The sequence below is a fragment of the Pelodiscus sinensis genome, chromosome 2, assembly GCF_052426305.1.
Source record: "Pelodiscus sinensis isolate ZL-2025 chromosome 2, ASM5242630v1, whole genome shotgun sequence".
In the NCBI taxonomy this organism is placed as follows: Eukaryota; Metazoa; Chordata; order Testudines; family Trionychidae; genus Pelodiscus; species Pelodiscus sinensis.
Genome location: NC_143053.1, coordinates 83,264,034 through 83,287,497, shown reverse-complemented (window position 1 = coordinate 83,287,497; position 23,464 = coordinate 83,264,034). Strand labels below are relative to the sequence as shown.

General features: G+C 45.0%; 1 protein-coding gene across 3 annotated transcripts in view; it reads left to right on the top strand.

Annotated features, from left to right (window-relative positions):
- Nucleotides 1-9,775: 9,775 nt before the first annotated feature.
- Nucleotides 9,776-23,464, top strand: part of LPIN2 (lipin 2) — an 82,020-nt gene continuing 68,331 nt past the window's right edge. Inside the window, exon 1 of one of the 3 annotated variants that reach the window (XM_006139030.5) lies at nucleotides 9,776-9,912. Coding sequence is in view for 2 of the 3 variants with exons in the window: in XM_006139027.5 (XP_006139089.2) it covers nucleotides 22,424-22,510 (87 nt within the window). In the remaining variant the exon portion in view is untranslated. Of the gene's footprint in view, nucleotides 9,913-22,152; nucleotides 22,511-23,464 lie in introns of those variants that run through there. The other 2 variants (XM_006139028.5, XM_006139027.5) reach the window with 2 other exon arrangements.

Here is a 23,464-nt window from a genome sequence, read left to right as displayed (position 1 = left end):
CCACTGGTCCCTCCATCTGCGCAACCTCTTCTGCCAAGGTCCTGCCCCTGTTGGTTGCTCCTCTCCCCCCTTCCCTCATGGTATCGTCTTCACCTCATCCACTCTCTCCCAGCTGGGCTCCCTCTGTTCTGGGGATGTGACAGGAGCTATTGCAGCCTAACAAGGAGTCTACCTGTAGGTAAGAGTTGGCTTCTTCTGAGCAGAGGCTGATACAGATTAATGACTCAATGCCTAGCCTCACCTAGGGTAACCACACTTCTAGTGTCTGGTCAGTACATCTGACAGGACAAAGTGAGTGTCCCATTTTGACTGCACTTTCTGGTTGAAAACTGGGCAGCTGGCAACCAAAAATGGCACCTGGACACAGAAGCCAAAAACAAAACTGTGTAAAGCCCAGATGGATGCAAACTCTATTTGTGACTGTATTTTGAAAACAGATCTTGACAATTACAATGTTAGTCTGAAGTGCTGCTTCATATCTTCTAAATGTCTTCTTTCCTGCATTGTTCTTAATATTCTAATTTACAACCCTATCATAAACTCATCTCCTGATAGTCTAACATCTGGACTCAGCAACGTACACATTGAGTAGTTCATATACAAAAAGTGAGAATTTTGGAGATCCATAGTTTACGACTAATTCCCAAAACATACATTTTAAAGATTGGAAGAGAGAAGGCAAGACAATTTTCTCTTTTCCATGCTACAGTCAGGAGGGTCTTACTGTGTGCATACAAATAAGTATTTTTGTGATGTTACTGTTAGTAGCCTAGACTGTAGAACTGGGTTTTGAATTTCTTTATAGTGATGACTCTATGGTTTCTGGTCCTCCTGGGCTACGTCTACACTGGCAGCTTCTTGCGCAAGAACTCTTTTGCGGAAGAGTTCTTGTGCAAAAACTCTTTCAGAAGAGAGTGTCTACACTGGCATGTGCTTTTGCGCAGGAGATGTGCTTTTGCACAAGAGCATCCATGCCAGTGTAGACGCTCTCTTGTGCAAGAAAGCTCGGATGGCCATTTTAACCATAGGGCTTTCTTGCACAAGAAATTCATGTTGCCTGTCTACACTGGCCTCTTGCTCAAAAACAGTTGCCAAAAGGGCTTATTCCTGAGTGGGAGCATCATAGTTCTTGCTCAAGAAGCCCTGATTTTATACAGTAGAACGTCAGTTTACTTGTGCAAGAACACACGGCCAGTGTAGACAGGCAGCAAGTTTTTGCACATGAGCGGCCGCTTTGGCGCAAGATCGCGCCAGTGTAGACACAGCCCTTATGTTTTGATAGAATGATTTGTTGACCAGTCAGCAAGAAAGTTTTGGCTATGGACTCTGACTGGTAACATTTAATTTCATAATACAAAAAGCCCAATTTTTTGTGTCAGCTAGCTGGAAATGGAGGCACAGTAATTAAGCTAATTAGTAGAAATCAAATTTTCACTCTGAATCCCTGAACAACTATAAACTGAATACATAAAGAATACTCCATGTAATCTACATTTCTGTTTCCTTAGGGTGAATCTAGACTACATTCCTCTTTCGAAAGAGGACTGCAAATGAGGGAAATCGAAAATGCAAATGAAGCGCTGATTTACAAATATCACACTTCATTTGCATAATCTCTTCCAATCGCTTTTTCGGAAGAGATTTTTTCAAAAAAAAAAGCAGTCTTTACAGGGCTCTTTCGGGGAAAAAACATCTATTTCGAAAGAACCCTGTAAAACTCATTTTTTCAGGAATAAGGGTTCTTTCAAAAAAGGTTTTTTTTTTTTTTTCAAAGAACCTTGTCTAGACTGCTTTTTTTCCCCCGAAAAAATCTCTTTCAAAAAAGTGATCGAAAGAGATTATGCAAATGAAGTGCAAGATTTGTAAATCAGCGCTTCATTTGCATTTTTCGATTTCCCTCATTTGCATTCCTCTTTCGAAACAGGAATGTAGTCTAGCTGCACCGTTAGAATGGGTGAAAAATCTCCACAGAGATTTCACCATGGAGGAGAACTGGAGCAAGGAGCAAAAGAAAACAAAAAGAGGAAAATGTTCAAGAAGAAACTGCTTGGTTCTGCTCAGGTCTTACATAGCTGAGAAGAATTAAGAGAACAAGAACCGCAGGATATTGTCAGGGGAATAGATAGGCATCAAAGAGTTGAAGAGAGAGATCAAGAGAAATACTTCCTTATGTTGACTTTTTCCTGCTATTATGTCTGTGTCTTGTCCCCTTTACTCATTATTCCTCTTGCACCTTTCACATACAATTTCCTCTCTACTCTGCCTTCTTTCCCCTCTTTCCATCTCTCTTTCTACCATCTCTTATCTTCTCCACTGATTCCCTACTATGTCTCCACTCATACAATGGCTACGTCTATACTGCAAGCCTCTTGCAAAAGAGCAAATGCAAATGGAGCACTCATTTGCATATGCAGTGCTCTCATTTGCATTTCCTCTTCCTTTCCCTTTTGTGCAAGACGTTTTTCTGCAAAAAAGCGCTGTGGAGATGGCGCCTTTTTGCACAAAAAAAGCCCTTTTGCGGAAGAGCTGTTCTTCCTCATTTTTTGGAGGAAGAACGGCTCTTGTGCAAAAGGGGGTTTTTGCACAAATAGGCACATCTACACAGCGCTTTTTTGTGCAAAAACCTCTTGCGCAAAAGGGAAAGGAAGAGAAAATGCAAATAAGTGCTGCATATGCAAATAAGCCCTCATTTGCATTTGCTCTTCCACAAAAGGCTTGAAGGATAGACGTAGCACATTAGTTCAGCTGAATGAAAATATTTATAAATCTGCATCTTAAAAGTGTTTTTTTTTATTCAAAATCATCTTAGAAAATCTATTCATAATACAAGCAGGTTAGGGAAGAACCAGAACATGGTTAGAACATAAGAACATAAGAATGGCCGTAATGGGTCAGACCAAAGGTCCATCTAGCCCAGAAGCCTGTCTGCCAACAGTGGCCAGTGCCAGTTGCCCCAGAGGGGGTGGACCGAAGACAATGATCAAGCAATTTGTCTCGTGCCATCCTTCTCCAGCCTCTGACAAACAGAGGACAGCGACACCATTTCTGTCCCCTGGCTAATAGCCTTTTATGGACCTTACCTCCATTAAATTAGCTTCTCTTTAAACTCTGTTATAGTCCTAGCCTTCACAGCCTCCTCTGGCAAGGAGTTCCACAGGTTGACTATGCGCTGTGTGAAGAACTTTCTTTTATTAGTTTTAAACCTGCTACCCATTAATTTAATTTGGTGTCCTCTAGTTCTTCTATTATGGGAACTAATAAATAACTTTTCTTTATTCACCCTCTCCATACCACTCGTGATTTTATATACCTCTATCATATCCCCCCTCAGTCTCCTCTTTTCTAAACTGAAAAGTCCCAGTCACTTTAGCCTCTCTTCATATGGGACCTGTTCCAAACCCCTAATCATTTTAGTTGCCCTTTTCTGAACCCTTTCCAAGGCCAAAATATCTTTTTTGAGGTGAGGAGACCACATCTGTACACAGTATTCAAAATGTGGGCATATCATAGTTTTATACAGGGGCAGTAAGATATTCTGTCTTAATAATTCCTAGCATCCTATTTGCCTTTTTGACCGCCGCGGCATACTGTATGGAAGTTTTCAGAGAACTAGCCACAATAACTTCAAGATCTCTTTCCTGTTTTTTCGTAGCCAAATTAGCCTCCATCATACTGTACATAGAGTTGGGGTTATTTTTTCCAAAGTGCATTACTTTACACTTATCCACATTAAATTTCATTTGCCATTTTGTTGCTCAGTCACTCAGTTTGGTGAGATCTTTTTGAAGTTCTTCACAATCTGCTTCTGTCTTGACTATCTTAAACAGTTTAGTATCATCCGCAAACTTTACCACCTCACTCCTTACCCCTTTCTCCAGATCATTTATGAATAAGTTGAACAGGACTGGTCCCAGGACTGACCCTTGGGGGACACCACTAGTTACCCCTCTCCATTCTGAAAATTTACCATTTATTCCTACCCTTTGTTTCCTGTCTTTTAACCACTTCTCAATCCATGAAATGACCTTCCCTCTTATCCCATGACAATGTAATTTACAAAAGAGCCTTTGATGAGGGACCTTGTCAAAGGCTTTCTGAAAATCTAAGTATGCTATATCTACTGAATCCCCCTTGTCCGCATGTTTGTTAACCCCTTCCAAGAACTCAGATTTGTAAGACATGATTTCCCTTTACAGAAACCATGTTGACTTTTGTCCAACAAATTATGTTCTTCTACGTGCCTGACAATTTTATTCTTTACTATTGTTTAGACTAATTTGCACAGTACTGAAGTTAGACTTACCGGTCTGTAATTGCCAGGATCGCCTCTAGAGCCCTTTTTAAATATTGGTGTCACGTTAGCTATCTTCCAGTCATTAGGTGTGGAAGCAGATTTAAAGGATAGGATTTAAACCACAGATAATAGTTCTGAAATTTTCCATTTGAGTTCTTTTAAAATCCTTGAATGAATGCCATCTGGTCCTGGTGATTTGTTAATGTTAAGTTTTTCTATTTGCTCCAAAACCTCCTCTAATGACACTTCAGTCCAGGACAGTTCCTCAGATTCATCAATCACAAAGGATGGTGCAGATTTGGGAATCTCCCTAACAACCTCAGCCGTGAAGACTGAAGCAAAGAAATCATTTCATTTCTCCGCAATGGCTTTAACGTCCTTGATTGCTCCTTTTGTATCTCGATTCTCTAGGAGACCCACTGGTTTTTTGGCAGGCTTCCTGCTTCTAATATACTTAAAAAACATTTTGCTATTGCTTTTTGAATTTTTGGCTAGCTGTTCCTCAAAATCTTTTTTTGCTTTTCTTATTACATTTTTACACTTGATTTGACAGTGTTTATGTTCCTTTCTATTTCTCTCACTAGGATTGGACTTCCACTTCTTGAAAGATGCCTTTTTGTCCCTCGCTGCTTCTTTTACATGGTAGTTAAACCACAATGACTCTTTTTTAGGTCTCTTACTATGTTTTTTAATTTGGGGTATACATTTAAGTTGGGCCTCTATTATGGTGTCTTTAAAAAGTTTCCATGCAGCTTGCAGGGATTTGGCTCTAGTCACTGTGCCTTTTAATTTCTCTTTAACTAACCTCCTCATTTTTGTGTAATTTTCCTTTTTGAAATTAAATGCCAGAGTGCTGGACTGCTGAGGTGTTCTTCCCACCACAGGAATGTTAAATGTTATTATATTATGGTCACAATTTCCAAGCGGTCCTGTAATAGTTATCTCCTGGACCTGATCCTGCGTTCCACTCAGGACTAAATCGAGAATTGCCTCTCCCCTTGTGGGTTCCTGTACCAGCTGCTCCAAGAAGCAGTCCATTAAGCCATTGAGAAATTTGATCTCTGCTTCTCTTCCTGAGGTGACATGTACCCAGTCAATATTGGGATAATTAAAATCTCCCATTATTATAGAGTTTTTTATTTTGGTAGCCTCTCTAATTTCCCTTAGCATTTCAATGTCAGTATCACTGTTTTGGTCAGGTGGTCGATAATATAACCCTACTGATAAATACTTATTATTGGAGCATGGAATTACTATCCATAGTGATTCTATTGAACATGTTGATTCATTTAAGATTTTTATTTCATGTTGATTATACATTATCTTTCACATACAGTGCCACTCCGCCACCCCATGGCCTGCTCTATCCTTCCGATATATTTTATATCCCGGTATGATTGTGTCCCACAGATTTTCCTCATTCCACCAGGTTTCAGTGATGCCTATTATGTCAATCTCCTCCTTTAATACGAGGTACTCTAGTTCACCCATCTTATTAGTCAGACTCCCAGCATTTGTGTAGAAGCACTTTAAAAAATTGCCACTGTTTATTTGTCTGCCCTTCCCTGATGCATTGGATTCCTTTATATGCGGTTGTTTGTCAGCTCTGGCCCATTGTTTGTCCTCTCCCCTCCTCTCTTTCTGACTACAGCCTAGAGAATCTCTATCAATGGAGTCTCCTCTAAGAGAAGTCTCCATCCGATCTATGTGCTTCTCTGCACCAAATCGACTTTCCCCCATCTCTTAGTTTAAAAACTGCTCTACGGCCTTTTTAATGTTTAGTGCCAGCATTCTGGTTCCACCCTGGTTTAGGTGGAGCCCATCCTTCCTGTATAGGCTCCCCCTCTCCCAAAAGTGTCCCCAGTTCCTAATAAATTTAAACCCCTCCTTCCTACACCATTGTCGCATCCACACATTGAGATTCTGAAGGTCTGCCTGACTATCTGGCCCTATGAGTGGACCTGGAATCATTTCTGAGAATGCCACCAAAGAGGTCCTGGTTTTCAGTCTCTTTCCTATCAACCTAAATTTGGCCTCCAGGACATCTCTCCTACCCTTCCCTACGTCATTGGTACCTACATTACCACGACCATCCGCTCCTCCCCAGCACTACACATAAATCTATCTAGATGCCTCGAGAGATCCGCAACCTTCGCACCAGGGAGGCAAGTGACCATACGGTTCTCCTGGTCATCACAAACCCAACTATCTATGTGTCTAACAATCGAATCACCCACTACTAACACCTTCCTCTTCCTAACAACTGGCGTTCCCTCCCCCTCAGAGGTATCCTCAGTGCGAGAGGATACTGCAACATCCTTTGGAAGGAGGGTCCCAACTATGGGATGGTTTCCCTCTGCTCCCATTGAATGCTCTGTTCCCCTGAGACTTTCATCCTCCTTAAGAGCACTGAGGCTCTCAGACTAGAGGTGGGACAGTACTATAGTGTCCCGGAAAGTCTCATCAACATAGCTCTCTGCCTCCCTTAGCTCCTCCAGTTCAGCCATCATGGCCTCCAAAGCTCAAACTCGGTCTCTGAGGGCAGGAGTTCCTTGCATCAGGTGCACACATACGCCCACTGGCTGCTGGGCTGCAGCAGCCCAGGGGGCTGGGGTACATGGCCCATTGCCTCTCCTCCCGCCACAGCTGTTGGGAGAGGCATGTCCTGCCCTGCCTCTCAGCCAACCAGTGCTGGGCAGAGGCAGGGTCTCCTCCTGGATGAAGAAGAATGGTTCACTGCGCGGCAGAAGAGCCATGAGCCTTAGAGCAGCTGTGACCCAGGCAGCAGTGCTCAGCTGCGTACGGCTAGGTGACGAGGGTGAGTCAAGCGCTAGGGGCTCCAGGGGTGGGGTTAATGCTGGGGGCTCTGGCAGTGGAGGGGGGGCTCAAAGAGGTGGGAGGCTGGCACTGGGGGGCTCTGGGGCAGGGCTAGTACTGAGGAGCTCTAAGGGGTGGGATGCTCTAAGAGGCAGGGGGCTGACACTGGGGGGCAGTAGGGCAGGGCTGGCACTGGGGATGAGGCTAATATTGAAGACTGGGGACTGGTACTGTGGGAGGACTTTGCGGAGTTGGGTGTTGTGGGGCTCTGGAAACTGGAAGCTGACATTGGGAAGATCTGGTGGTGGGAGGCTCTAAGGGGTGGGAGGCTGGCATGCTAGCATTTGGGATAGGAGGCTGTCACTAGGGGGCTCTGAAGCTGGGAGGCTGGCACTGGAAGGCTACGTCTACACTGGCACCCTTTTCCGGAAATGCTTAAAACGGAACAGTTTTCCGTTATAAGTATTTCCGGAAAAAGTGCGTCTACATTGGCAGGATGCTTTTCCGGAAAAGTACTTTTTCCGGAAAAGCGTCTGTGTCAATGTAAACGCGCTTTTCCGCAAAAAAGCCACGATCATCATTTTCGCTATCGGGGCTTTTTTGCGGAAAAGACTACTGTGCTGTCTACACTGGCCCTTTTCCGGAACAGTTTTTCCGGAAAAGGACTTTTGCCCGAACGGGAGCAGCATAGTTTTTCTGGAAAAGCACTGACAATTTTACAGTAGATTGTCATTGCTTTTCCGGAAAAGCAAGTGGCCAGTGTAGACAGCTGGCAAGTTATTCCGGAAAAGCAACCGCTTTTCCAGAATAAGTGGTCCAGTGTAGACACAGCCGAAGTGTCGGGTGCAGGGGACTCAGGGGTCAGTGGCTGGTGCTGGGGGGTAGTGGAGGCGTGGGGGCTCCAGGAGTTAGGGCTGGCAATGGGTGTTTTTTCTCCACTCTGCTCATCTGAGGAAGTGGTTTTGCCCATGAAAGCTCATGATACCGTGTGGCTACGTCTAGATTGCATCCCTTTTTCGTAAAAATAAGGGATAAGGGATCTTTCGGAAATGGCTTCATTTTCCGAAAGATCCGCACCTAGACTGGCGCTTTTTTCTGGCAAAGCTCCATGCCGAAAAAAAGTGGCAGCCATTTTTATGCTAATGAAGCGGGGGAGATTTAAATTATTAGCAATTGTGATACGTCTAATTTGCATCCCTTTTACGAAAAAGGGATGCAATCTAGACGTAGCCTGTCTGTATGTGTTAGTCTCAGAGGGTACGTCTATGCTACATGGCTATGTTGGGATTCCAGAGGTACACAAAGCTGCCCATTATTTCAAACTATTTTTCAAAATAACAGGTGCACTATTTTGGCATCCTAGTAACCAGGGGTGGCCAACTTGTGGCTCTGGAGTCACCTATGGCTCTTCTGAAGTTAATATGTGGCTCCTTGCTCAGGTGTCAACTCCTGGTTCCACCTCCTTCTCCAAGCATATTGCACCCTCACTCCTTCCCTCCCCCACAGAGCCTCGAAACAGCTGATTGCAGTGGGCAGGAGGTGCAGGGAAAGAAGAGGAGGCACTGATCGGTGGGGCCAGGGGCAGATGAGAGTGCCGCAGGGCCCCGGGCAGCAAAATTTCACGGGGCCCCCCCCTTTGACACAGCACATGCGCCGTGGTGCCAAGGCGCATGCGCGGGGCCCGGGGCAGCCGCCCCACTCACCCTGCCCTAAATCTGCCGCTGGGTGGGGCTGCTGGTGGGCAAAAGGTACTGGAGATGGGAGAGGAGGCACCTGTCGGGGACTGCTCCCAAATTACCATAGCCCTTTGGCAATGTACATTGATTGGTAAACTGCGGCTCCTTCTCAGGCTCAGGTTGGCCCCACTTGCTGATAACCTTCATTCCGGGAGGGTTAAGGGATGTCTTGAAGTAGCATGTTATTTTGAAATTTGGCACTGTGCATACAGCACCAAATTTCAAAATTGATTTGAAAAAAAAATTATGCAATTTGCGTCTCTTATTTCGAGTTTTAGGGTGTTGTGTAGATGCATGACCCTAAAGGTGCTCCAGGGCTATTCGTCACTTCCCACCACGTTCATCTCATGACACTCCTCCTGAACTTTGCTTTGCAGCCCAGCGATGGGCATAGGCCCCAGTTTTGCCCAGAGCGCCCCCAGCCAGGCAGCTGCCATGGGAATGCATGGAAGGACACCGACATTGGAGGCACTGCAGTGGCAGGGACATACGTCTACAAAGTATCAACAGGCGCACACGCATGCCCGGATCCGGTTTGCAGCGATGCACCGAAAGACACCCGCCGGGGGATAAGCAGCGAGCGATGCACGGGGAGACACAGGCGTGAACAGCCGCACTGCACGGAGACGGGCAGCCTGCGGCGGCGGCGGCGCTGTCTGAGCACACAGCGGTTGCCCGCCGCGCTTGGAGCGGGAAAGGCTCGGGATCTGCAGGCAAACGCAGGACACGCGCCCCACCTCGCTCCCACCGCGGCGCACGCGCGCGCGCTCACAGACCCTCTTGCTGTCGCTAATTGGCCCGCGTCCCCGCCGCCGGCGCGCCATGCCGGGAGCGCGCCCCAACTGAAAGCGGCAGAAAATACACCCGGGAGCGGGGTCACGTGGGGCTAAGCGACGGCGGCTCAGCTGAGCGGAACGGGCTGGGCTGGGCTCCTGGAGCCCCGAATCCCTCCTCCGCTCCCCCCCCCCACCCCGCTGTGCGCGTGCCTGCCTGACGGGCTGCCGGGGCAACGGACGCTCCATTCCGCTGGGCCCCAACCGCTGCTCCTCGGCGCCGCTGCGGGAGGTAAGCGGGGCGGGCTCTGCCGGGAGGTTCGCTCCGGTGCCCGGCGGGGGCTGCGTTGTCCCCATCTGGAGGGGCAGGATGCGGGCTCAGCTCCCGCCTCCGCGGTGCCCCGCGTCGCTCTCCCCGGCTGCTGGCGGGACGGGACCAGCTGCCTCCTTGTCGCGGTGCCGCCGTCCCCGGGAGGCTTCCAGCCTGAGCCGCTGCCGGGCGCCAGAGGAGACCGGCGGCGGCCCCGGGGCTGCGGGCGGGTCGGTCTCGGAGCGGCGGGGTAGGGTCGCAGCTCCTGGCGGGCCCCGTAGCCCGACTCTGCAGGGGCGGGACCTGCCCCCTCGCCAGGCCCGGCTGGTGCGGGGCGAGCTGGGCCCCTGGTCGCCTCCTGCCACGCTGGAAAAATGCCTCCCCCTGCCAGCCGGGCGCCCAGCCCCTGCCCGCCCGCCCTACGCAGCGCTGGGAGCGGAACTTGCGGAACTTAGGTAGCGGCTTTGTGGCCGCTTTCCCTGCTGGTGCCCGAGGGTGAAGTTGTGTCGCTCTTTGGAGTCGCTGCCAGCGCCCTGCTTCCTCGGAATTGTTCCCTGTGTATTTAGGCCACTTTCTTCTTACGGGGCCGTGGGGCAGGCTTGGAGAGATGGATGCGGCTGGGAGCGGGGCTGGGTGACTGTTCAAAACCCGCGAGCTTGATGCCTCAGGACACGCGGGTAAAGATGCCCACGTTTTGTCCGGGGAAGAGTTCCATGATGGCTACCACTCATGAAGCTGCGCAGGAGGTGATGTGCCAGGCTGATGACTTCTAAAGCCTCCACGTTCTTATAGGATTGAGTAGTCAAGGCCACTCTAGGAGATGTTGTGTCAGTCAGGGCAAAAAATGTTTTCAGTCCTCCCTGAACATCACTGTTCCTGCTTTTCCTCTCCCTCCCTCAAAGATTAAAAAGTGCAAAAAACAAAAGAACCTGACTTGGCATAACTCTGCAACTAACTTGGAACTGCAATTAGTAGCCCTATACTCTGATATTAAGTGTTGCCAAGTTGGGATTTCTTCTGAGAGAATTGTGTACAATTTATAGGTAATGGTAAGAAAATCCAGAGCATCAAAGTAGTTTCTTAACAGTATGATGATGAATCCAATGTCCTTTTGATTGCTAGCTAGTTAATGTTGGCAGAAAAAGTGGTGTGTACATACTCCGGGGTGGAGATTTCCATGAGTAGAGGGAAGATTCTTTGTCTCACTAGCCTCTTTACACCCTTGCATTTCAGATAGCTATCCATTATGCCAATGGTTCCTAACCTTTTTTATACTGTGGACCAACAAACCCATTCACAAACTTTTGGTGGACTGGCAACATTTTGTTTGCATATGCATTATGTAAATATGCAAATAAAATGTTACTGGTCTGCCAAAAGCTCTGGCCCCCAAAGCCTCTGCAAACAGCTGGCTTCAGCTCTGACAATCACCACATGGCAGGCAGGTGTGGCAGCTGAAGCTGGCTGTTTGCGGGGGCTGGGGCTGGTGTTCACCCCGGCCCCCTGAGCCTCCCCAGTGCCAGCCCTGACCCCGGAGTCCCCTGCACTGAATCCCCCGTGCCAGCCTTCCATCCACAGAGCCCCCCATTGCCAGCCTCCCATCCCAAATGCCTGAGTGCCAGCCTCCCACCCAGTGCCAGACCCCAATATTAGCCCCATCCCCAGAGGCTCCAAGTGCCACCCTACCCTCTGTGGCCCCCCGGTAACCCTACTCCCAGAGGCCTCCCCAGCACCAGCTCCCCACCCCAGATGCCCCAGTACCCGAAGTGTCAGCCCCCACCTCTTAGAGCGCCCCCACTCCTTAGAGTTCCTCAGTACTAGCCCCAGCCCCAGAGCCCCTCAGTTGTAGCTTCACCACCAGAGCCTCCCAGCACTAGCCCCGACTCAGGAGCCCCCACTGCCTGCTCCGTTCCCCCTCACTTAGCCCTACACTGTCTCCCTGTTGCCAGCTGAGTGCTGCTGCCTGTGTCCTGGCTGCTCTAAGGCTGCCATGCTGGGCTCTGGGTGACTCTCCCACCACACAGCAAACCGCGGAGTCCGGGAGGAGATCCCTCCCCTGCACGGCACTGGTTGGCAGAGAGGTGGGGCAGGACATGACTATCTCAACAGCCGTGGCGGGAGAGGAGGTGCTGGGTGGTGTACCCTTACCCTAGCCCCAGCCCCCAGAGCTGCCGCAGTCTGGCAGTTTGCAGCCTGTTGCCAGTATGCGTACTGGCATTTGGGAACTGCTGCATTATACAATCACACATTACTTGAGTGTGTGCAGGTATGGCTACTTGCCAGCTCTCAGTGACCATGGTTCCCTGTTCTTTACTGATGGGAACTGCAGGAAGTAGCATAGGCCAGGCCACCACTTTCCATAGCTCTTTTTGGCTGGGAGCAGCAAACTGCACTCACTGGGAGCTGCAGGCATTTAGGTGAACAAACCATCTGGCGGCTTGCCAGTGGTTTACCCTGACAAATTTTGTCCAGCCTGCAGGCTTGAGGTTCCCCACCCTGCATTATGTTTTTTAAGGATCCTCCAATGAAACCAGAAAGACCAGATTTGATAAACCTGATTTCTGAAGTAAAAATAAGTACAAGTTGGACCTCCCCAGTCCAGCATCCTCGGGGTCTGACCGTCCCGAAAGAGAGAATTTGCTTGAACAGAGGAGGTCCCCTTCCACCAGTCCCCAAGCCCACCACCTGCTGCCAGCTCACTACTGCCCCACCAGGCACCTTGACGCTGCATCTTGCCCCTCCACCCGCTAGTCCATCCAGGCTGCTGCGGGGCTCTGGTACCAGCCCGGCGGCCCCCGGCTGGGCTGCCACAGGGTTCTGGCCATTAGTTTTCCAGGTTCTCTGGTCCAGGAGCAACCGTAGTCCTGCCCAAGCACTGATGTTGCTGGACCAGAGTGTGCTGGTTTTCTGAGGTTCAACCTGTGGTCCAACGTTAAACATTCTTTACATTTTTACTGCTTTATACATCATAAAGAAGTAAAAAGAATATAAACTCAATCAAAAATAAATTCTGCCATAGGTCACTTTTAAATAGGGTCTTAGTCCTCAAAAAGCTTTAGAGTTGTAAAGGTAGGGAAGTTTTAACTTGCATTTAAAGCGGCTTTTGTTCTCGCCATTAATCAAAAGATTCTTGAACTGTGGTACTGTACTTACAGCACTTGCTTGTGGTCAAGGGAGAATGAGATGGGTTCCATTGTTGCAGCTCTTTGTTCCTAACTTCTAAAGTAGCGTGAAGATAGATATATTTGCCTGACATAGTTTTTCCATTAAAACAATTTTTGTAATTACTATCACCACCCTATCTGCTAATGTGCACAAGAGAGGAGGTGATCCATGAAACATTGTAAAAAATAATTTAGAAACTTCTAAGCTAAACAAAGGAAAAGAGATGTCTGTGAATAAACATAGTTTCTGTCAGGCTGTTGCTTGAATTGATGATTATATCATCAGTGCATCTGCTTTGGTTATACCCTGGTACAGCAAGAATAAATCTAAAAGGAGTGGTAAACACCAGTAATAAAGAGTATAACTTTATCAACTGCATTTATCAACTGCTCTTTATTAGAACATTCTCATTCTCAACTTCAACAAGATCAAAGGTTTATATTAAAAACAACTTGACATTTTTTCTTACCAGATATGAGAAGCAACAGGCACTCTTCACATTCTAGTTTTGACAGATTAAAAGCTGCCCCCCCCCCCCCGTCCCAACACCATCTCTGCGGTGCTGCTGGCCCCTTCCTTCCACCACTGCCTGTATGAGAGGGGTAGGAGAGGCTACCACTAAGCAGACTCTGCCCTTGGTGAGCCCAGGCTTGCCGTGGGCAGAGGCTGCTCCAGCAGCAGCCCCTGTTCACAGTGGCCCGGGCTGGGATCCCTCCGTGCAAGCCAGGACTGAGTAAGCCGAATTGAGTCCTGACTCGCAGTGGTTCGTGACCCTCTGTGGCTCTGCATTTTAAAGTTAGAAAGCTGCCTGGCTCCAGCTGCAGCAGTCCCTGCTCTGTCCCGGCACTCACAGGTCCAGGACCTACCCTGCTGCGGCTCTGCAGTTTAAATTAGTAGGAGCTAGGCTGCCTGTGTGACCAGCTCCTACTACATTTAAACTGCAGAGGGTAGCTCCTGGGCTGGAGTGAGCCAGGGTAGAGCACCTTCTCTTATTGACTAATTGTGTAATCAATATAAATTGTATCAACTACGCGATCAGTCAATTACCCATCTGTTAATATCCTTATCCTAACCTAGATGGAGCTAAATAATTCCTCATTCCACCTGAATCATGTGATTTTTATAATATGAAATAGACATACTGTGTCAGGCCAGGATGTTTTAAATTATGGGGATTACAAAAAGAAGTGTGTCTCTAATGGAAGTTTCTGTGCCATATCAGATATTTATTTATAAGGATAGGCAGTATTGTCATGCCATGAGGGAAGGGGACTGGACTCGATGACCTCTCGAGGTCCCTTCCAGTTTTCTATGATTCTGTTGTTTGCAGTCAGAGCAGTTGAAATGAAAACTATCATTGTCTTTGCTAGGTCAGGTGTTACCAATCTTTTTCTTTCTGAAGCCCTCCTGCTCACCTCCTCCCGCCCCCAACGTGCTATAAGAACACCACAGCTCAGCTATGAGACAATAACTGTGTTTTTGTTTTTGTTTCTTTTTTTACATCCTCAGTAGATTAAAAGTCAGGGCTAGCATTCGGGCTATCAACCAGGGTAATTGCTGACCTGGCTTTTAATTGCTCAGGCTTCTGTTTTGCGCATTGGGTGCCAGCAAATCTTAACATTGACCTAGCTCTCTGGGTTGTTATCATGGATACTCTGAAACCTCTTGGGTACACAAAGACCATGTATTTTTACCCTAAGAGAGTCATATCAGCTAGGGTCATGTAGGACAGTAGTTCTCAAAGGAGACCAGAGAACAGATGCTGAAAGTGTCTGGGTACAGACCAGTTCCTTATGCTGCTATGTACTGCAACTGTGCCAGCAGAATTAATACTGGAGGAGCGTAGGAGAGTTTCCTACTGTAGTGGAAGAAATAAAGTAACCCTCACCAGAATCCTTCCTCACTGGATTGCAGAGTCCATCTATGAAGGTTTCCAGAAAATCTGTGGGGAGTATATGCAAGCCATTCCTGTGTACTTTTTCATGTGTTACCCTCTGCCTAGCTGGTGTGGACACTGAGGAGTACAAGAACATAAGAATGGCCATACTGGGTCAGACCATAGGTCCATCAAGCCTAGTAACTTGTCTTCCAACAGTGGATAATGCCAGGTGCCCCACAGGGAATGAACAGAGCAGGTAATCATCAAGTAATCCATTCCCTGTCGTCCATTCCCAGCCCTGACAAACAGGTTAGCAACACCATTGCTGCCCTTCCTGGCTAGTAGGCATGTTGTGTATTTTAGTAATCATGTAGCTGCAACAATTTTTAGCAGTTACATGGTTATTAAAATACTCCCTGGGGGTGGGACCAGCACAGTGTGCTCCCAGCCCCATTCTTGGGGAGCCCCCTGCCACCCTATGGCTGTTGCATCTGTATCAGAGGCTGTAGCACAGAGTGGCAGGTGGAGCTGGTCCGCAAAGGGAGCTGGATTAAAAATTGCCTCCCCATGCAGACCAACTCCCGCCTGCCACTTGGCGCTGCAGGGCGGTGGCAACCCCTGTTCGCTACAGGGTAGGTGAGCAGCGATCCTTGGCAGTAGCAGCCCCAGTCCACGGAGGGTTCAAGCTCTCTGTGAACTGTGACTTCATCAGCATCCTGCCTCCTCTCCCTCCTGCACCCCCTTGCTGCCTCTAATCAATTAACCATTAAGCCTAGGCTTATCAGTTAATCCAAACAACTGTATTAAACAGCTACATGCTAACATCCCTAGCTAATAACCATTGATGTACCTATCCTCCATTAATTTATCTAGCTCTTTGCCTTCACAACATCCTCTGGCAGGAAGTTCCTCTGGCTGTTCATTGTGTCACGAAAACCTGCTGCATATTAATTTTATTTGGTGATACTTAGTTTTTGTGTTACGGGTAGGAGTAAATAACTTTTCCTTATTTACATTTTCCTCTCCAGTCATGATTTTATATACCTCTACTATAGACCCTCCCCTCCAATTGTCATAGCTGCTATATACTGAGTAGATGTTTTCAGATAACTTTCCAGAATGACTCCAAGCACTCTCTCTTGAGTGGTAACAGCTAATTTAGACTCCTTCATTTTATATGTATAGTTGGGATTTTATTTTCCAATGTGTCTTCGCAATTTTCAGCATTGAATTTCATGTATCATTTTGTTGCCCAGTCACCCGGTTTTGTGAAATTCTTTTGAAGCTCTCTGTGGTTTGCTGAGGATTTAATTATCTTGAGTTGTTTTGTATCATCTGCAGAATTTTCCACCTCAATGATTTATCCCTTTTTCCACATCAGTTATGAATATGTTGAATATGATTGGTCCCAGTTCAGAGCCCTGGAATACACCATTATTCACCTCTTTCCATTCTGAAAACTGACAATTTATTCTTGCCCTTTGTTTCATATCTTTTAACCAGTTATCAGTTCATTGGAGGACCTTCCTGCTTACCCCATGACAGCCTACTTTAAGAGACTTTATGAAAGGCTTTCTGGAAATCTAAGTATACTATGTCCACTGGATCCCTTTTGTCCACTTGTTTGATCTCCCTCTTATCCTCAGCCGAGAATACTGATGGAAATAATTCATCTAGTTTCTCTGCAATGTCCTTATCGTCCTTGAATGCTTCTTAAAGTTTTTTGATTGTCCAGTGGCACCACTGGTTATTTTAGCAGGCTTTCTGCTTCTGATTAGGGATGTTAAAATGCAGATAACTGTATAAATGTGTAACCACTCAAAAAACTCTCCCATAGTTTAAAAATATTCTGAGTAGTAACATTAAGGTCACATTCTGCAAAAACATAATTCTGCATTGGTGTACCAGGCATGGCCAGCCCGCGGCTCTTCACATCCCCCCAGTCAGTGCGGCTCGCAAAGCCGCTCCCAGCTCCCCTGTGCTCACCAGGGGAGGGGAGCTGTCCAGATAAAAAAATGGCAGCTCCAAAATGGTGACCGCGAGCCTGCTGAGGCCAAAAAGCCTTCTTAAAGGGCCAGTCATGTTTCTTCTTCTTGTTGTTTTTTTGTGGTTTGCTCTACCATTTTTTTGCCCTGGCTCTTCGTGCTGGATCCAGCTGGATCTTGGCTCTTCGTCTGGAATGGGTTGACCACCCTGATGTCAGTGAATTCTCGAGGTATATGCAAGTATTTATTGTAACAGTCTCCAAAAGCAATCATGTCTTTGAGCTCGTGGTATGATCACTTTTATGTGTTTTTTTTTCTATGGAAATAATAGAGAGGCAGCAATGGAGGAGCACTCCTGCAAAGGAGGAAATGTTTCAGTATTGTGTATTAAAACTGAAATACAGGTTTATTCCATCTTGATGAAATACACACAAAAGATGGAACTCTCTAGACCTTGTTAATGAAATGAAAAAAAAATGGGGTTTGACTTGTGATAAATACTGAAGTGGAGTTATCATCAGAAGACTGAAAAAGGGCAAATATTGTGCCCATCTATAAAAAGGGGAATAAGAACAACCCAGGAAACTACAGACCGGTCAGTTTAACGTCTGTCCCAGGGAAGATAATGGAGCAGGTAATTAAGGAAATCATGTGCAAACACTTGGAAGGTAATAAAGTGATAGGGAATAGCCAGCATGGGTTTGTGAAGAACAAGTCATGCCAAACTAATCTGATAGCTTTCTTTGATAGGATAACGAGCCTTGTGGATAAGGGAGAAGCGGTGGATGTCATATACCTAGACTTTAGTAAGGCATTTGATACGGTCTCACATGATATTCTTATTGATAAACTAGGCAAATATAACTTAGATAGGGCCACGATAAGGTGGGTGCATAATTGGCTGGATAACCGTAGTCAGAGAGTTGTTGTTAACGGTGCTAAATCCTGCTGGAAAGGGATAACAAGTGGAGTTCCACAAGGGTCTGTTTTGGGACCCGTACTGTTCAATATCTTCATCAATGATGTAGATATTGGGATAGAGAGTACGCTTATTAAGTTTGCAGGTGACACCAAACTGGGTGGGGTTGCAACTTCTTTGGAGGATAGGGACATAATTCAAAATGACCTTAGCAAGTTAGAGAAATGGTCAGAGGTAAACAGGATGAGGTTTAATAAAGAGAAATGCAAAGTGCTCCACTCAGGAAGGAACAATCAGTTCCATACATACAAGATGGGAAGCGACTGTCTAGGAAGGAGCATGGCGGAAAGGGATCTAGGGGTCATAGTGGACCACAAGTTGAATATGAGTCAACAGTGTGATGCTGTTGCAAAAAAAGCAAATATGATTCTAGGTTGTATCAACAGGTGTGTTGTAAGCAAAACTCGTGAAGTCATTCTGCCGCTCTACTCTGCACTAGTTAGGCCTCAGCTGGAGTACTGTGTCCAGTTCTGGGCGCCACCTTTCAAGAAAGATGTGGAGAAATTGGAAAGGGTACAGAGAAGAGCGACAAGAATGATTAAAGGCCTAGAGAACATGACCTATGAAGCCAGGCTTCATGAACTGGGCTTGTTTAGTTTGGAAAAAAGAAGATTAAGGGGGGACATGATAGCGGTTTTCAAATATCTAAAAGGGTGTCACAAGGCGGAAGGAGAAAATTTGTTCCTCTTGGTTTCTGAGGACAGGACAAGGAGTAATGGGCTTAAAGTACAGCAGGGGAGGTTTAGATTGGACATTAGGAAAAAATTCCTAACTTTCAGGGTGGCCAAATATTGGAATAAATTGCCAAGGGAGGTGGTGGAATCTCCCTCTCTGGAGATATTTAAGAACAGGTTAGATAGACATCTGTCAGGGATGGTGTAGACGGAGCTTGGCCCTGCCTTGAGGGCGGGGGGCTGGACTCGATGACCTCTCGAGGTCCCTTCCAGTCCTATTATTCTATGATTCTATGATTTTCAAGCAATTTTATAAAACTTAATATTGTTAGGGAGAGTGGTTGGTTGGTTGGTTTTAGTACTCTTGCTGTTCCTTTGATTTATTTCATTGGTTTCCCTGAATTAGGAGTCTGTGTGTTATCAGGATCAAGAAACAGTGAGGTTGCATTGCATTACAGTAAAATTCAGGTATAGATGAGTACATAATGTAGAAAACACTTCCACATGCTGGGGTTGAACAGACTTTTTACAGTCAGTAGCTTTGTGACTGTCCACAAAAGTTCAGTCATCAGGACAAATATTTTATACTAGGAAACAGTTCTATTCTGCCCCCACTCACCTTTCCAAGGAGAAATTATGGAATCTTAATTATGAATGGAATTTAAGAAGAAAAATCAAGACTATTTTATATGCAAATTAAATGCATGGCTAAATTAGTTTTGTACTGAGTGTACTTAACTCCAGTCAATGTTAAGGGAGATAAATGTATCAAGGAGAAATGAATTGTGAGAGAGAGTAGAGTAAGGAAAGTTTCCATTTGTCATTATTATCAGATTTCATATTTGCACTTTTTGGTAAAGACTTTATGGGACTTAACATTTGAAATTTCCATGCTTGTATCTGATGGTGATACAATGCAATATATGTTTAAAAGTAAGCAAATGCTATTGATAACATTAATTATTGTTGGGTTACTTTTCATATTTTCAATTTTGCAGTGTACTTGGATGCTTTTTTAATTGAAAAATAGAATACCAGCAGATGAGAGAGGGATAAAAATAAAGACCTAAATAATCCAAGACTGTTCAATATAAATATGAATAATCTGTTTTGTGGACAATCCCTCTTGTATGTATCTATAATATAGGCTCTTCACATGGTGCTGCTTGCTTGAACCTCTTCCCAGAGTTTAGTCATTACATTGAGGTTTCAGTGGAGCAGAGGGGTTTGCACTTTCTGTGCTTTGGTCATCCCAGTAAGAAATTGAAATGAAAGGAAATACAGCACAAATGTCATGTTTTCCCTCCATGATTGCTAGAGAGAGACCCATCCAGTTGTGATGTGGCTTTAAGACGAACTGCATGGCTCTGAAGAGAAGGATTATCAGCATGGCTATGAAAGTGCAATATTGGGAAGGTGTTCAGTCTCAAATAAACAGATCACTTTTCCTTTCCTCAAATTATGCAATTAAAACTATTGGATAGTTTTGAACTTAATCTCTCTCTGCGTCAGTTCCCCTCTGTAAAATGAGGATAATACTCATTCATCTCATGTGGATATTATGAAAATAAAAGTTGAATTGCACTGTGATACTACAATGACTGCCATAGAAAAGATCCCGAGGGAGCTAATTCTGTATTCAGAGCAGTGTTTGAATATTATGACGTGAACAAGGCATGGGGACACACATTGAACAATATAGATAACATAAAATATTAGCTGCTCATTAAGTTTCCTGTCCACTGAATTAGGATGTACTTATGTAGAAAAAATACTATGTGATCATATAATTTGCTGTTCACAATGCCTTTGCAAAAAGTGTCTAAATTAAGGTTGTGCAAACAACCTTAATTTTGGCATTTCATAACTATAGCATGCTTGGCTTTGCAACTAGGGATGTAATGAATAGTTGAGTAGTCTAGGCGTATTGGCTAATCTAGTCTAGGGATGTTAAATTTAGTTTAATCAACTAGTCGATGGATTTTCCATCGACTAGTTAAGTGGGGAACAGCAGCAAGGTTAGTTCCTGGCTCGCAAGCTCCGCCTTTTAAATGGATTAAGAGCCTGTTGGCTGATTCCCACCTCATGCCCAGTCCCTGCTTCCCTCCTGCCCCCAGCGGAGACGGTGCTGAGGAGAACTGGCTTTTAAGCCGGCTCCCCCCAGTACCAGCCCCTCCTCCCCCCTTGCTACCTCTGTTAGAAGTAACAAGCAGGGAAATGACTAGTCAAGGGGCTAGTCAACTATCTGAGATAAGCAAAAACTTATTAGATAGTTGACTAGTAGCTTACATCCCTAATCTAGCCAACTTCTTGCGTTTCACCCCCCCCCCCCTTGCCTCTGTGTCTGCATCCAAGTGTTGACTCCGGCTCCTCTCCCCCAATGGAGCAGTGGCACAGCCAGGGTGGGACAGACCCAGCTGTTGCCAGGGGAGCCACAAAGGGACCACAGGGAGCTTTGGCTGCTGACAGAGATCGTCTGTGGATTTGTGAGATCTTCCCACCTGTCCCATGTGTGTCCTCTGGTCCTGGAGGAGGGTGGGAGCATCCTGGCTTATCATAATGCAGCTGCTCCTGCCTTCCCCAAGTGGTGCCAGGTAGGCTGGAGCCTCTGTGCCTGGTTCATGTGTAGGGTGTGCAGGCTGGTGGGCATAGATCTCTCCAGGGTGGGGACTAGTGAAGTGAGGTGGGGACAGAGGAGAGTTTTAGGTGTCTTAACTTACTTCCTTCTGGGCTGCAGGCAGAACAAAAGGCCTAGCTCATGACATTTGCATGATTACATTTCAAACCAAGTTTACATAGGTGTTAATGGCTCAAGATCAGAAAGGAAAGGATTCTTTTAACAGAATTTTTTTTTTAGTGTTGTAGGTATCTGCAAACTCTGATCTGTTACAATGACGTGTGTACAGATGCAGTGTAAAATAATACATGGCCTCTTAAAATTAATTACCACAATGAATATTCAAATAAAATGTTACTGGTCTGCCAAAAGTTTATGAATGGGTTTGCCAGTCTCTGGTATAAAAAAGGTTGGGAACCACTGTTCTATGGTATTTACAACCACTTTCAGTTGCGGTTAATAGAGATTGAAATCTCTGTGGAAGAAAAATAACATTTTATATGGATGGTTCATATTTTTTATAATGTGGTCAAGGTCATCAAGTCTTAAAGGAGAAAATTGCTTTATTTAAATACTGATTTTTTTTCCCTTAAAACTTAAATCTTCAGTTCAACTACTGATTTTATCTGATGATGGCTTACTAGAGTAGACTGGCTGTTAGTGTATTCTGATAGTACCCACAGCAAGCTGTGGTCTGTACTGAAGCTCATGGCATCATTACAGGTGGTAGTTACAATGGCAAAAAATCTAAATGAATGTAGTGTTGACAAAGCATAAGAATCATTAACTAGATCCCTGTTTCATTACATGGAAGGCTCATCTAATATCATGTGACTTAGGGTAAATGATTTTGTATTACACTATCAGTGCAAACACATGCTTAAGTATAGCCATGTAACTTCTTATCTCTCACGGTGGAATGGGCTGTGACAGTTCAAGCTAATCTTATTGGTGAAGGAGTTTCTATGTGACTTCTAAAGAAACATTTCCTTTTTTAACCATACCAATACGTGAGAAAGTAGACGCGAACATTGCTGTCTCTCAGGAAGGAAAGACTGCAGAGGAGCAAGTCGTCTTATGACTAAAATACTTGTGGTAAAAGTTTACTTCCATCTTAAAAGTTGACACGGCATAAAGTTATGATTTGTAGCTCGGTATTTACCTGTACTGTAAAAAGTTAGCTTCTCTAGTGAGATGAATTTCTCAGAAAATGATAATATTGAAGATGACCAAAACAAGAATGCAGTCACTGCCCATGAAGGGATCCCTTCTGGTATCTTGGTGAGTTCTGTCCCTTATGTCCTTATTTACTATAAATATAGTGACTGCATTCTGTTGGCATAGTAAAGTAGTTAATAGTTGCAGTAGATCAGTCTGAGAATTACTTAGTTTCAAGCTCTTCTTGAGTTGTAATATTTTAGAAAGCCTTAATTTGAACTTCAGCAGACTTGTTTTGGTTTTACCTTCTCTTGCATAACTACAGGCAGTACAAGGTGCAACACTAAACTGCAACTTTTAATTTTTTATGCTTACTTAAGAGCAAAATATATATTTGATTTTTGCTTAAGTATATCTTGCCATACTTAGTTCCTCTGTTAGATATTACCTCTGTAGACTTGGTTAACATTCACTATAAAGCATATGAAATGACATAGTTAGAAATGTATTTTTATACACAAACTGAAAATGAAAATAAATTAGAATTTTTATTCAAGTGACATTTGGAAGCTGCCAGTCCCCTGCGTTATTCATTGTCATTAATTAACTAAATACAAGTAAATTAGTATGTTTGAGTTAGAATACTATAGTTGCAATTATAGTTTTGCTGATCTTGTAATTAAATATGTACAAAACTCTAAATTAAAATGACTGAGACACTAATAAAAATTATAAATGAGGAATAAATCTAGTAAAATTTTGAGTAAATGACAGTTTTATCCAGTTAAACATAACTTCTACCTGATTGATAAATATCTATTTTAACCTGGGTAAAATCAGGTAACTTGAAGAAAATCAAGACTATGCTCTTGATTTTTCTTTTGCATTCTTCCCTTTTTGTAGTAGTAATGAAAAGGAGCAATTAGATCAAAAGGCATCTTGTACTAGATACAATGTGAAATCAATAGAAAAATTAATTCTCTTGATTTAAGACCTCTTGACGTTTTTTTCATAATACTAAGTTATGATTCATTCCCTTTGTAGCAGAAACATACTGTCAGTAGCTTTCATGTGTGT